The sequence below is a fragment of the Sphaerodactylus townsendi genome, linkage group LG04 (assembly GCF_021028975.2).
Source record: "Sphaerodactylus townsendi isolate TG3544 linkage group LG04, MPM_Stown_v2.3, whole genome shotgun sequence".
Lineage (NCBI taxonomy): Eukaryota > Metazoa > Chordata > Lepidosauria > Squamata > Sphaerodactylidae > Sphaerodactylus > Sphaerodactylus townsendi.
In genome coordinates this window covers 139,123,623-139,138,851 of record NC_059428.1, presented here as the reverse complement: position 1 = coordinate 139,138,851, position 15,229 = coordinate 139,123,623, and the positions used below count along the sequence as shown (strand labels likewise).

The 15,229-nt window shown below is 48.9% G+C and overlaps 1 protein-coding gene across 2 annotated transcripts in view; it reads right to left on the bottom strand.

Moving 5' to 3' along the window:
* The window catches only part of MYH11 (myosin heavy chain 11), a 93,323-nt gene that overhangs the window by 73,922 nt on the left and 4,172 nt on the right, over positions 1 to 15,229 (bottom strand). For both annotated transcript variants that reach the window (XM_048493654.1, XM_048493655.1), the window contains exons 2-3: positions 8,970 to 9,331; positions 3,071 to 3,227 (exon numbers count right to left, since the gene is read on the bottom strand). In XM_048493654.1, the coding sequence (XP_048349611.1) occupies positions 3,071 to 3,227; positions 8,970 to 9,314 (502 nt within the window). In that variant the 5' untranslated portion in view covers positions 9,315 to 9,331. The remainder of the gene's footprint in view (positions 1 to 3,070; positions 3,228 to 8,969; positions 9,332 to 15,229) is intronic.

Here is a 15,229-nt window from a genome sequence, read left to right as displayed (position 1 = left end):
AGGAAACCCGCACAGCTAAATTAGGCGACACCGAAGCATCCTCCTTTGGCTATCTTCTCTACGCACAGGAAAGGAACACAAAACCCTCAACCTCCACGTGCCCATCTTATCTCGGAGCCCCACTGCAGCCGGACAACCCCAAAGTAGGTTTGAAGCAGGAAAAGAGGGCATTATTGTCTGCACAGCCTCTGGGGCTGGTGGAATGAACTGGTTCACACTGGTTTGCGAGCCTGAAATAGCAGCCTTACCCAGAAAGCACCCCTCATCGTTCTCCAAAGTGTACTCACCAGCAAGGGTAGGAAAATATAGAACTCTGCTTTGAAACCTTAAGGCTCATTCCGCACATGCAGAATAATGCACTTTCAAACTGCTGCTTCCAGTGCTCTTTGAAGCTGTGCGGAATGGCAAAATCCACTTGCAAACAGTTGTGAAAGTGGTTTGAAAATGCATTATTTTGCGTGGGCGGAAGGGGCCTAAATCTCAAAGGGTCTATTCCAGGGGTAGGGAACCTGCGGCTCTCCAGATGTTCAGGAACTACAATTCCCATCAGCCTCCCATCAGCCAATTGGCCATGCTGGTAGGGGCTGATGGGAATTGTAGTTCCTGAACATCTGGAGAGCCGCAGGTTCCCTACCCCTGGTCTATTCAATTCAGATGAACACTATTTCCTCAGGGGGTTTCCCCCCAACCCTAAAACAGATTTTGTGCACTGGCTGGAAACAGACGGCAGAGTTGCTACCTGTCAGAGGTGGCACTTGATTCTTAAAAGGATGCCGAGAATGACCCCAGGGGTATCTTTCAGCCTAAACCCCAGGTTCGCTGATGCCAGGACAGCCTTCGTGCCAGACCAGGATGCCGCCCCGTGTGCAGCTGTTGCCAAGTTAGGCTACCCGGGCAATGCGGCTGAAGAGCCAAGCGCTTCTCAGTTTCAGAATCAGACAATCATAGTTAAAAAATTTTAAAAATGCTTGCCTCTTTGGCCGGATAAAGCAATTGTGATGGAAACATGACAAAGATGCCCCTTCTGCGCCCGCAAAAGCACATTTCTCTCAAACGCTGAATATTTCCTTCACTAGCTGTCTTCAGCCCCACAGCAGAAGAGAGGTAAATCTCTCCCCCACCCCCAGGATTGTTAAAAGTGAATCCAGCGGTTGCACCTTTCTAAAGGGCAGTGCCGGTAAACTACAGCCAGCGCAGGTACAGGCTAATTTCTTCTTCCAGCCACGCTCCCAGTCCCTCGGCCTCAAACGTTCCTTCTCTTTCTTTTACATTGCCCACTTCAGCAGCCTGGGAGTGCAGACGGAGCAGCGTTTCAATGCAGAAGCCTCACAGGCGTCCTCCCAGCCAGCAGCCGGAAGAAGCAGCCTCAAAAAACAAGGTCTGGCTAAGTGAAACTGGCTTGTCGGGAGCCAATCGTTGGGCATCGATCCCAGCAAGGGGAGCAGCCAGATCAGATGCGTCACCTGCTCCCTGCAACAGCCCAAGTGCCAGATGCCAGGACGAGCTGTTTAGGTGCCATGGCTATTTGACAACTGGATTGTTGTGCTCCCAGAGCCCAGTGCAGTCTACTTGGACTCTCCAAGGGTGATTCCGCACATGAGTAAAATAGGTTCGACCCAGTTCCGTGAGAAGGGTACTGACCTAGGTCGAAGCCATTGTTGTTCCCCACTGCAACCAGCTTGATCCCAGCTCAGAGGGCGGAATCATCCTGTGCCTCTTCGCCGCTCTGTTCCGATTGGCTACTGTTCTACGGCCATGTTCCGTCTATCCCCACACACGTTATAAAAAAAACTGCCACAGGAATGGAGGGATGAAGATGGCGTTTTTTGATTGGCCAGCTGTACACATGCCCGAAACACTCAGCTGTGATTGGCTGAATGGGGGACTCCTGGCACCAGAGATTCCGCACTTTACTGGAATTGAGCTGAGTTCGAGCATGGTTCCCTGAAAAAGTAGTAGTTCCCAACTGGAGTCGGAAATTTGACCGTTACACGGGGCGAAGCTGGTACAAAACCACGTTGATACCAGTGGTTGTGCGGAGCACTTAGGTCGAACGCAGCTCGAACTTAGGTCGATAACTCAAGTGCGGAATTGACCCAAGTCTCCAACAAAAAACCATCCTTTCCCTCCCTGCTCTATCACGTGCCTGCTCCCCAGCAGCAGCCAAAACCCACACCAGTGCAGAGGGGAGATGCCAACGCTGCCAAGGGATTTCAAGCAGCCAATCTCCTCCGGCCCACAGGCAGCAGCTCTCCACGGTTCTGTTTGCCAAAACTGCTCGCTTGGCGTACAACCCTTGGCCCATGCACAGAGCAAAACATCTTTCCCTTTTTGAGTCACATCAGGGTCCAGTGCCAAAATGTTTTTACCGGAAGCATGCAACCCCTGCAAGGCTGGCTCCAGATATGTTGGTGCTCAGGATCCAGAGGCAACCATCCTCTGACTCCTAGGGCAAGTTCTCCTAGGCCCAGTGAAACAAAAAAAGGGACACCCAAGAGGGGACTGCACCTCTGGGGCTACGAAATGCCCATTTTCTCCTTCTTGCCTTTCATGGCACCCCCATTTTGGTACCAGCAGACCAGTGGTGGGATCCAAAAATTTTAGTAACAGGTTCCCATGGTGGTGGGATTCAAACTGTGGCGTAGCTGGGCGGGGCACGACGGGGGCGTGGCCGGGCATTCCAGGGGCAGGGCATTCCTGGGCAGGGCTGTGGCAAGGGTGTAGCTGCTGAACCAGGCGGGAAACAAAAACACACAGGCGCAGGCTGCCACGCACGCCGGTGCACCTCCTGCTAGACTGCTTCAAGTTCTGCGCGCTACTGCTGAGAGGAGGGGTGTAACTAAGGCAAAAATCACGTGGCAAAATCACCAATTAGTAACCCCCTCTCGGCACACACAAATAATTAGTAACCGACTCTCAGGAACCTGTGAGAACCTGCTGGATCCCAACAGACGCGGCTTGCCTTATGCCAAGGCCTCTTGGAACACAGAGCTCCCCCGTCCACCCCGTTTCCTGCATTCCAGAGACAGGCAATATTTGGCTCATGAGAACAGTGTTCTCCCCACCCTACCTTGCAGCATGCTCCGATATGCTGTGTCAGCGATGGCGTAGATGTGGGGGGGCATCTCGTGGCGCTTCTTCCCTTTGTACATGTCGACAATTTTCTCCGAGTAGATGGGCAGCTGCTTGTAGGGGTTCACCACCACGCAGAAGAGGCCAGAGTAAGTCTGGAAGGAAGCCCGCAGAGCACGGAGCGCTTAATGCGTTTTGCTTTCTCAGGAGTCCGAGAACCACCCCAGGCACCTTGATATGCGACGCACGGCCGGCCTGACCTGGTCAGGTGCAGGAGGGCGGCTGCGTTGGTCTCTCACAGCAAAGTCTCACAACAGCCCAGGAGCACCTGAACGACTGGACATTTATTTTACCGCAAGCTTTCGTGACTCAAAGTTCACTTTTTCAGATTAAAAACTCTGTTTTTTTTAAAACTTCTGCTGGGTCAGTGACACACGTCGCAGCTTCACTCACCTCACAGGATTGTTTTATTTTATGTATTTGTTTTATTTATTTATTTATTTCACGTTTTTATCCCGCCCTATCCCAGCACGGCTCAGGGATAGGATAAAATGAGGATAAAATGCAGAAGGGTGCAATGATGCAGGCTGCCTTAATTTATGCCCTGCACTATCTTCTCAGGGGAGTGAGGCAGGGGATGCATTAAATAAACAAAAACAAACATAGGGGCCTAAAGCAAATATGGGGGCCTAAGGCAGCTGATAAAGTCCCTCCCCCTTTCATCCTTCAAATGACAATTTTGTGAGGTAGGTTAGGCTGAGAGAATGTGACTGGCCCAGGATCTTCCAGCAAATTTCCTAGGCAATTCACTGTTGTGGAGGAGGAGGAGGAGGAGGAGGAGGAGGAGGAGGAGGAGGAGGAGAGTTGGATTTATATCCTCCCTTTCTCTCCTGTAAGCAGACTCAAAGGGGCTTACAAACTCCTTTCCCTTCCCCCGCCTCTCAGCCCTGTGAGGTAGGTGGGGCTGAGAGAGCTCAGAAGAACTGTGACTAGCCCAAGGTCATCCAGCTGGCGTGCGTTGGAGTGCACAAGCTAATCTGGTTCACCAGATAAGCCTCCACAGCTCAGGTGGCAACGCGGGGAATCAAACCTGGTTCCTCCAGATTAGAGGGCACCTGCTCTTAACCACTGCACTACTGCTGCTCCAATGTGTGTGGGGTGGGGAGAGGCAGGGGGAGGCCTGTGGCCCCCAGAAGGGTCACTGGACACGCCCTTGACTGTCCCTTCCTGACTTTCTGGAACAGGTCTACAAATGGCCCCCACTGCTCACGCATTCTGGACCCCAAATTAGATCAGAGACTCGCTTGCTGTGGCATAAAGGCAAGAAGGCTCTGTGAAAAGGCGTTCCAACCCGGGACGTTCTAATGGCCAAAGAGCCAGCCGAGTCAGGCAAACCGTCCCCAGAAGTGCCACGTTGGGCTCGGACCACTGGTGGCCCATCTCTGGGTGGGGCCTGGCCTCATCCTGGAACTGCAGTGGGTCTCTAGACTACAGATATCAGATGCCCAGGAGGAAAGGGCTGCATTGGAGGACTGACCCCATAGAGCCCCGTGGCCACCAAGCTCCTCTCTTTCCACAGTTTCTGTCCTCCTCAGGCACTGATTGCTCCCAAACCCTTAACAGGAGTTGGCACCACTCAGCCGGTGGGGTTCAGAAGAAGGCAGCCGGTGAGCCTGCAGCTGTCACGGTCACAACTGGTTGATTCACGCCAACCTTGCAGGGCTGCCCACCCCATTGAGGCTACACCAACAACCTTCTGAGGCAGTATCGCGGCAGGAGTTTGCCAATAACTGCAAGAACGAATTGACTCCTGGTTCCCAACCCCACAATTTTGCTCCGCAGGCTTCCGCGCCTCCCCCTCCCCCTCTTCCCAATCCCTTTCTCATGCCCGGCTTGAGCATGAGGGGTCAGGGACCCGGTTTGCACTTCAAGGGCCTATTCTGCACATTTTCTTCCCCTCCATTTCCTAATCTGTTATTAAAGCCCACAAGTATGCGATCGCTCGCAGAGCCTCCGTGCTTGACCTTTTAAATCAACTATGTCCCGGAGCACCCATTTGCCGTCTGGGATTTCCCTTTTCTTGACCATATTAGGAGACAGCCCAAGTTTTCACACAAAGTAAACACTTTATATGGCATTCAGCAAAAGCAGAAATGTCTGTTGGCAGCTCAAAGGACCAGAGCGGAGTCTCTCAGAGTTGCAGCTGGGATGCAGCCTCGGTTTTTTAAGGGGTCTGGAAGGGCTCTCCCCCCCCCCCCCCCCCACGAGCCCCTCATCCGAGGAAGCCCAGTCATGCTGCACCCAGACTATGCAGCTGAGTTCCCAAATTCAGAGCCGGGGAGGGGGCTGCAAGCCCAGCATGGAGGACAACCAACCATCCCCTCTGCAATTGTGCCTCCTGGAAGGGGGATTTTCTGGTTCTCCTTAAGATCACAACTGGGGCGAATCTAATGCTCAAACTCCAGACTTAGATTATCAGCAAGCCACATTACTGAGGAAAATTCCTTTCTGGGGGAAAAGGCTGCAGTCAGTTAGGGGGCCCGCTTCAGTGGGGCTGGGGAGGACGCACACGCACTTCTGCGTCTGTTGGTGTAAAATCAATAACCCTCCCCCCCTCCCCCCCGGCGTGGCTCCAGAGCTTGGGTCCCCCAAGTGGTGCTCCTGGGTCCCACAGAGCCCACCTGACACCTTTCCTGGCGCCCGCCAAGAGCTGCTAGAAAGCGGGTGGGCTCAGGTAGGGCTTTGCCCAGCTAGGTTTGTGACTGGCCCACTGGACTTCATTGGCTGTGCAGATTTTTTTAAAAGCCAGCGAGCCAGCAGTGGCCTAGTGGTTAAGAGCAGGTGCACTCTAATCTGGGGGACTGGGTTGGATTCCCTGCTCTGCCTCTGGAGCTGTGGAGGCTTATCTGGTGAATCAGATTAGCTTGTGCACTCCCAACACATGCCAGCTGGGTGACCTTGGGCTGGTTACAGTTGTTCCAAGCTCTCTCAGCCCCACCCACCCCACAGGGTGTTTGTTGTGAGGGGGGGAAGGGAAAGGTGTTTGGATTTATACCCCAAAGGAAAAGCTCTTTTGGTCCACCCTCTGTGCCCCAGACATACTTTTATAAACCTCGGTCATGTCCCTCCACTGCCTTTCATGTCTTTCCTAACAGGGAAGGCGCTCCAACTCCATAATCGTCTTGGTTGCCCTCTCTTGCATTTTCCCCAGCTCTACAATGTCCTTTTTGAGATATGGTCACCAGAAATGCACATGGCATAGTTCTATACCAGGGTGTGACCATTGTGGCCACCTTGTTTCTAAACCCTCTCCAAAGAACCCCCAGAACAGATTTTCATAGAATCATAGAGTTGGAAGAACATAAGAACATAAGAACATAAGAACAATCCAGCTGGATCAGACCAGAGTCCATCTAGTCCAGCTCTCTGCTACTCGCAGTGGCCCACCAGGTGCCTTTGGGAGCTCACATGTAGGAAGTGAAAGCAATGGCCTTCTGCGGCTGTTGCTCCTGAGCACCTGGACTGTTAAGGCATTTGCAATCTCAGATCAGACCCCAAGGGCCATCAAGAGACCCCAAGGGCCATCAAGTCCAACCTCCTGCCATTCAGGAACAGACTCCCGACATATGTTCATTCAGCCTCTGTTTGAAAACCAACAAAGGAGACTTCACCACTCTCCGAGGCAGTGAATTCCACTGTCAAACAGCCCTGACGGTCAGGAAGTTCCTCCTAATGTTTAGCTGGGATCTCTTTTCCTGCACCTTGAACCCATGACTCCTGGTCCTTTGCCTTTTGCACTACTGCCACGCACCCTGGCGGCCTAACGCACAGTACCTTCCAGTCCTTGCTTTTTCAGTAATATCTGTGGGCAGAGACCATAAACGTTCTCCCTCTTTAGGTCTACCCTCTCCCCATCTCCATGTTTGGATGGGCCAAGACATCATCCTCCGGAGATGAGTTATCCTGAACAACATGTTCTTGCTGGCTTTCTGCCAGGAGATTGTTGATAAGGAATCAGCATGTTAGGAGATGCGGGGCCCATCTGGGCACAACGCCCCCCCCCCCAATTGCACATCGTCTGCCTTTGCAGTCCAGCATATGCTCAAAAGCAAAAGTGTGCTTGGAATGGGCTCTGTCTAGAGAGTGGAGAGAACTGACCTAGAGAACTTGTTCTACCTCTCCCAAAAACTAGAACTTGCCGGCATCCAACAAAGCTGATGGGCAAGAGATTCAGGGCAGGCAAAAGGAAATACTTCTTCAGTGGTGGCCACAGGCATAGATGGCTTTCAAAGGTTCATTTGAAAGCCCCTCAACTGGTCATTAGCCATTTCCGCAGGGCCTGCAAGACATGGCTGTTCCACCAGGCCTTTCCATCTAGCCAGCCGGATTGAGTACCGTAGTATCTTTCGGCCTCTGGGGCGGAGGTGGAAAGGTTTATTTATGCCATCGGTTTTTAACTTATAAATGGGGGCGCTTAGTATTGTATTAGATTGATTTTAACTGCTTTTTAGGAATGTTACATTTTAAAAATTATATTTGTTAGGTTTTTATGTTGTAAACCGCCCTGAGCCCTGTGGGGAAAGTGCAGGAAAGAAAGAAGAGAAAGAAAGAAAGAAAAGAAAGAAAGAAAGAAAGAAGAGAAAGAAGAGAAAGAAAGAAAGAGAAGAAGAGAAAGAAGAGAAAGAAGAGAAGAGAAAGAAGAGAAGAGAAGAGAAGAAAGAAAGAAAGAAAGAAAGAAAGAAAGAAAGAAAGAAAGAAAGAAAGAAAGAAAGAAAGAAAGAAAGAAAGAAAGAAAGAAAGAAAGAAAGAAAGAAAGAAAGAAAGAAAGAAAGAAAGAAAGAAAGAAAGAAAGAAAGAAAGAAAGAGGCAGTTAACCTCTGAATCCCAGTGCCAGAAGGCAACTTAAGGGGAAGGTCTCAGCCTCTATACTCTGTAGTTAGCCCTCAAGAAGAACTGGTTGGCTGCTGTGTGAGACAGGATGCTGAACAAGATCTAGGGATACATATGAGGAGTCAGTGTGATGCAGCAACAACAAAAGCTAATGCAGTTTCAGGTGTATTGACAGGGGCATAGCATCTAAATCGCAAGATGACTTCGTCCTGATGTCCACCACACAGGTCAGGCCGCACCTGGAGTGTTGTGTACAGTTCTGGAGGCCTCACTTCAAAAAGGATGTGGACAGAATTAAGCAGGTGCCGAGGAAAGTGAGGAGGATGATCAGGGGCCTGGAGACTGAGCCCCTTGAGGAATTGCTCAGTCTGGAGAAGAGATTAGGTGTGGGGGAACAGGACTGCTTTCTTTAAGCTCCATTTGGAAGGCTGTCACTGAGAGGAGGGTAGAGAGCTGTTCCTATTGGCAGCAGAGAAGAGGGCTCACAGGAATGCATAGAAATTATGGGCAGAAAGGTACCAGGTGGACATTAGGAACAAATATTTTTTGCAGTAATAGTTCAATAGTGGATCGGGCTGCCGAGGGAGTTGGTGAGCTCCTCCTTTCTGGTAGTCTTCAAACAGGGGCTGGATGAACCCTTGTCTGGGATGCTCTAGGCTGATCCTGCATTGAGCAGGGGGTCGGACTAGGTGGCCTGTATGGCCCCTTCCAGCTCTAGGATTCTGTGACTAGACCAAGGGTGTCCAACTCTGGCGCTCCAGCTGTTCATGGACTACAATTTCCATCAGCCCCTGCTGGCACGGCATGCCAGGAGGGGCTGCTGGGAATTGTAGTCCATGAACATCTGGATTGCCAGAGTTGGACACCTCTGGACTAGACAGACCCTCATTGGTCTGATCCAGCTGCACTCTTCTGGTGATCTTATGTTCTAAACATACGTCTCCTTGAGGAGGGTGGACATGAAGACAGCCCCCCAGCAGAACCAATGGTCTGAGACTTGGACTTACATAAATGAGGCCTGAGAAATATCTCTCCCGCAGATTGTGTAGGACTGAGGCTTCGTTGAGGCAGGTCAGCTCGGCCATGTCTTCCACCTTGGAGAACTTGGGGGGGTTCATCTTCTGGATGTCGTCCTTGCCGAAGGAGACCTTCTTCCCATTCTCGGCCAGCTCCACCAGGACCTCCTCCCCTTTCTCCTCCTTGATGCTCGCAGCTTCAAACCCATGTCTCTCTGAGGGGACCCACACCAGTTTCTTAGCTGACCAGTCTGCCTGCGCGACGGGGCTGTTGATGAAGTTCTTGTCCACAAAAAGGAACTTCTCGTCTTCGCTGAGTTGGCCTTTCTGCGCCATCTTGGCTCAGTGGGCACCTGGGTGAGGGGGAACAAAGAGAGATGGTCCATTTAGATAGTTTCAGAGGACTGCCGGGTTGGTCTGCAGTAGAACAGCTGGATTTCAGTCCAGCAACACCTTGGAGATCAACAGTATTTTCAGAGTGTGAGCTTTCCGGAGTCAAGCTCAAAGCGCCTGAGGAAAGAAGTGCTGACACTCAAAAACTCACATTCTGAAGATATTGTTGATCTCTAAATCACTCTATTGTTACAGCATTGTAACGGGTTCAAAATATTTAAGCCAAAAAGCTTAAGCCAACAAAGGAATAAAATCAGATAAATATTTTATTCACGCCAACCGACGGGCAAAACAGGATCGGGGAACCACGTAAAATGACAGTGTGTTCTCTCTTTTATAGGTTACATCAGAATAGCAGTAAAAAGAATACACCCCAAAGTTCATCATCATCAATCAATCATAAAGAAAGGTGGAGATTCTCCCTTTCCCCAAAACATTTGGAGTTGTCCAAGACCCTTATTGGAAGATGTCAGCACCTGGTTCGTTGATGCAAGATGAACTAGAGCCCTGTTTCTTTCTAATCTATATTGTCTTTTGTTGCCCCTCTCCTTAGACAAAGAGCCTAAACATTTTTATGTTTCTCTCTTCTGTCACTAGAAGAAGGGCAAATCCAAGGTATCTGCCTGGGAGCAGTAAGACCTTAAAAACAGTTGAATTTGCACATTCTGTAAAACTCTAAACAAGGGGCATTCTGCTGGGCTATCAAGCTTGCCTAGTAACAGAAAAAGGATAGATTTTCAAGCTTGCATTTTTCTTTGTTCAGCTGCATCATGGTTGCCAACTACCCATTACAGAAAGAAAGTAATGGGGGGCAAAAAGAAAACCTTTGCTTTTTCAGAGTATATTTCTCTTATGCCTTCTGCGCCTACACTACTGCCCATTTAGAAAGAGAGCAGCAACGGACTCTTGGCAGTCAGGCAAATCAGACACAATTTTTTTCTCTTTCAAAGCTTCAGTAAATTTGTGCTCCACTTTTTTATGATGGTCAAGGGGCCACTCCAAAAAAACAAAACCATCCATCTGAAGATGCCAGCCACAGATGCAGGGGGAACGTCAGGAGAAAATGCTACTGGAACACGGCCTGACAGCCCAGAAACCCCATGAGACCCTAATCCATAGGAACATTTTAATCAAGCATAAAGAGACCTAAAAGGACAGTGGCTTTGTTTAGTCATTTATATGTCCCAACCAATGCCCCAAAGCAGCTCCCATCCATTGAAAGGTAACAGTTTTACAAACAACCAACACTAAATGCCACGGCAGTCCACTGACCACGCGTAGGGAAGGGGCCGGGGCTCACTGGGAGAGCTTCTGCTTTGCGTGCATTTCCAGGAAAAAAATAATCAAGTAGGTTTTGGGGTTGTTTCCTTTTTTGCCATCAAGTTGCAACCTCGACCCTAAAGAAATGTGGCTGGTCTGAGTGGGACAAGACCGACTGTGATGGGCCAGAGATCTCACAAGGCACCAGACAGCTTTGTGCGATTGTGTTTGTGTGTGAACCACCACAAGGAAGCAGGGCCAATTCAACATTCAATTTAAGCCTTGCATTGAAGCTCCAGCAGCAAAGGAAGGTGAACTCTGGGAGCCCAGAAACTCCCAGGGGTGGAAATGGATGTTTTGGGGCTGTATTGAGGTCTTTTTCTCCTTTAACCTCACAGGGTTTGTTGTGAGGGGGGGAAAGGAAAGGAGATTGTAAGCCCCTTTGAGTCTCCCATAGGAGAGAAAGGGGGGATATAAATCCAAACTCTTCTTCTTCTTCTTTATGGACTCTCTGATTTGTCACTATTGAATATGGGAATTTGGACATTGGATTTTTAACTTTTAATATGTTAAACTTTGTTGATATTTAAATTTGATTCATTGTGAATTATTGTTGTTGAATTGCGTGGCATGTCAGCTGCCCTGAGCCCGGCTTTGGCTGGGAAAGGGCGAGGTGTTAAGGTTAATAAAATGAAAATTTTATTGAAAAAATGAAAATGAAAGGAGCATAAAATGACCCTTGAGGTCCCTTCCAGTTATGTTCCCATGCTGACAACCCTACCCCAAGCACATGCCCTGGACATCTCCTGCCCACATGGTGCAGAGGATTGTGGGAAATGTCTTCAACTGGGGTGTTGTGGGTTTTCCGGGTTGTATGGCCTTGTTCCAGCAGATGCAGGTGAAAGGTCAGGAGAAAATGCTACTGGAACACGGCCATACCACCCGGAAAACCCACAACACCCTAGTGATTTCGGCCGTGAAAGTCTTCGACAATACACTGTCTTCAACTGCTTTATGAATTCCTGAAGAGCACTTACACACACACACACAGGTACAGTGGGCAAATTCCCTTTCAGGAGCCCAAATCTGTTTCCTAAAAAGTCCAGGCAAGCCACAATGAAAGCTGGGAAGCAGGCAGGGCCATCAGCCTCCCCAGAGGTGGGAAACAGCAGGTTCTCACGGGTTCCCGAGAGTAGGTTACTAATTATTTGTGCGTGCCGAGAGGGGGTTACTAAATGGTGATTTTGCCACGTGATTCTTGCCTTAGTTACGCCCCTCCTCTCAGCAGTAGCGTGCAGAACTCGAAGCAGTCTAGCAGGAGGTGCACCGGCGTGCGTGGCAGCCTGCGCGCATTTGCTTCCCGCCCAAGGACCGGCGCAGCGGCTGCGTCCTTGCCACAGCCCCGCCCAGCAATGCCCCGCCCCTGTCATGCCCCGCCCAGCCCCATTGGCACTACGCCACTGTTTGAATCCCACCACCATGGGAACCTGTTACTACAATTTTTGGCTCCCACCACTGAGCCTCCCACTGGTAACTGGCTGAGCCTCAGCTCTTCTGCACCAATCACCTGTGAAACAGCAGGGTGGATTTCTGGCGAAACGGAAGGGTGCACACTCAGCTGACTTACCCCAGTAGGAAGAGGCACCTCCTCTGGACTTAAACCCTCCTCTCTTTGGGATGGACCATCTCCCTCCAGGAACAATTTCTGAACTTCCTCCCACTCGCCAGCACTGACAGTTTGCCACATTCAGCCCCTCAATCATCCTTCACCACCTTTTCTCTGCTTTCACCTCAGACTCAGGTGCAGAACAGACACGCCTCACGCAAACCACAACAGGCCGAAGCAGCAGAAGTCCAGGTGCAGTGACGACCAGCTGCTTTGGGGACACTTTCCTCTAGACAGCCAGAAACCCCACATGCACTTCAAGTGTTCTCAAGGGCTTCTGGGAACAATCCACAACAGCCCTGCAAGACGGGCGTGTCAAAGGTCACTTGCAAGCCAGGCTGCATCCAGGTGAGCAGGCAGGGATTTCTTGCAAACAGGACAAGGGCAGGTGTGCCTCCTTTTCCAGTCTAACCAGGGGCCGCAATTAACCGCCTCTGGCCAGCAAGTTGGAGGACATTCCACTAGCCCTCTACTAGTGGTGTCCAACTCTGGCGCTTCAGATGTTCATGGACAACAATTCCCATCAGCCAGCATGCCAGCAGGGGCTGGTGGGAATTGCAGTCCATGAACATCTGAAGCACCAGAGTTGGACACACCTCTACTAGCCGTTCACAAGGCCACTGGGAGGGAGGTCCGTATTGGGCATCCCATATTGCCAAAGAGCTTTTAATAGATAGTTTAATACGGCCAAAGGCCAGCAAAGACAAAACAAAACAACAGCACACATTCACAACAGCAAATTACAACAATTATTACAGCTAACCATTTACATGAATGTTTGGCTTTCAGCTCATCCCTGATTAAGTAGGGTTCCCTTTAGATTTTTTTATCACGTAAATGCACAGAACTTTGCTACCTGCTGGGAGATGGTTGCATCCTTGTCTTCCAACTGTGCATTTTTTCCTAATCTCTTGAGTCAGGGATCCTTTGCAATTATCCAGCTAGCCAGCACTTTGGCAGAGACAAAATAAAGAGCTCTCTTTCTGCCTTATGCAGCATGCAGTGTAACAAGATATGTATCATAGAATCAGCACGTCCCCAGAGTTACAAACACATTTCGTCTCACAAATGCCAGGGGTTTTCTAAATCCACCTATATAAGCATAGATGATGGAAATCTCGTCAAGCCGATAACATAGAAAAGGCCCATCGGTTGTTGGCTATGGTAATATGTTGAATGTAGGGGGGGCCATTACTGTACCACTACGAAGATTTCAATGGTCATATATAGAGCAGGAAATGAGGACATTATCATTTTGGTAGTCAGTAATAGATCAATCGTTGATATACCACCATCTTAAGGCTAAAGACAGAGTCCCATTCAAGCATCAGCATAGGGTCTAGCCCAATCTGTTTTAGCTTTCCGGGATAATCTTCTCCGACCAGACTGGGTACATGGTGATGTTGACAGAAAATGCTGGTAATAGGCCCTGGGGGGTGTAGGTGGACTTTTAATCCAATATTTGATGGCTCTCTTCCAGACTATAGTTTTCCAATTTCTTTAGGCTATTCTTCTGCTTCATGTCTCAATACAATGTTGGGCGTAAGATTTTGGTGTATTGAATAGAGATCTAAGGAAAATATTGCTGTTATACTTTTCCAGAGGTGTAAAGTTGGATATGTTGCCTAGTTGGGCTCCATATGTTAATTATGTGGAATGGATTTTGCTGTAAACAATTTAACAGCAGCTAAGATATATCCCTCCCACAAGATGCAGTAGAGATCTCAGTATTGCTTGAAATCTTGCTTTTGAGCAGATTGGACAAAGGGATTGATATGAGCTGTAGGTTTGCCATTATACTTGGAAAATTACCCTAAGTATCTGGAAGCATTTTGACTCTGATCGATTGGATGCCCTTCGATTGTCCATCTTTCCTTCTTGAACCTGGCATTAAAATGTACTATTTTGGTTTTAGAATAATTCATTATTAGATGTTCCTCAGCACATTTTTGGGTTGTGCATTTAGGGCTCTCTTTAATCCCTAACTTTGGTTAGGTGAGAGGGCTGACAATAATAAATCCATATACATTTAGAATGGGTAGTTTTTTTCCCTGAGAAAGTGTGTAGGAGCATGAAACGTCCTTATCCTGCAAAATCTATCTTGAAGGGAGTTGGACATAAAGTTGAATAGATTGTGGTGCTAAGAGAGGCACCCTTTGCCTTTTAACCCCTCTGCTAAGTACTAGCATTGGTATAGATGGTGTTAGATGTCCCTCTTGTGTCACCCTTACTTTCATAAAGAGGTGTTCTCATGCAGTTGGATTATTATGTACAATAAACGCTTGTCAATATTGGTGTTTGCTAGTTTGGCCCATAGGCGGTCACATGTGCAAGCACATTATCCCGAAGGCTGGCCTTGAGATCGTAATAAAGGTTGCATATAGTGAGCCTCTTTGGAGTTTAACATATTTGTCAATCAACAGATGGTTTAGAGAATCCAAGCACAGTGGTCCATTGCTGATGGAGTCTCCTTTCAGGAAGTGCCAGCCTGTTCGTCTTCCTAACAGCTTTTCTCCCTCGAGCTTTCATACCAGAAACCTTGTACACAGGTAGTTGGTATATATCTTACTTATACGACATGTAAGTAAGCTGATCGGCCTGTAGTTGGCGAAACTGGGTCCATGATTACCCCTTTTAAATATAGGGACTATTATGGCTTCTTTCCAATCTGTTGGAATATAGCCTGTATTATTAATATCACGTGAAAAGTTCAGCTAGGGATTAGTAGCCCACCAGTCAATGTTGACTCTTCAATAGCTCTTGGGGATATATAGTCATTCCACGGGCTTTCCCAACAGATTTTAATTTGGAAATCATAAGTGCGACTTCTGCTTTGGTTACAGGGGGCCATGTAGGTGTGTTATCCAGCTTGAGATATAATGTCCCAAAAGAAGGCTGATGGTTTGTAAAAAGTTTGGAAAAAATGCTCCAC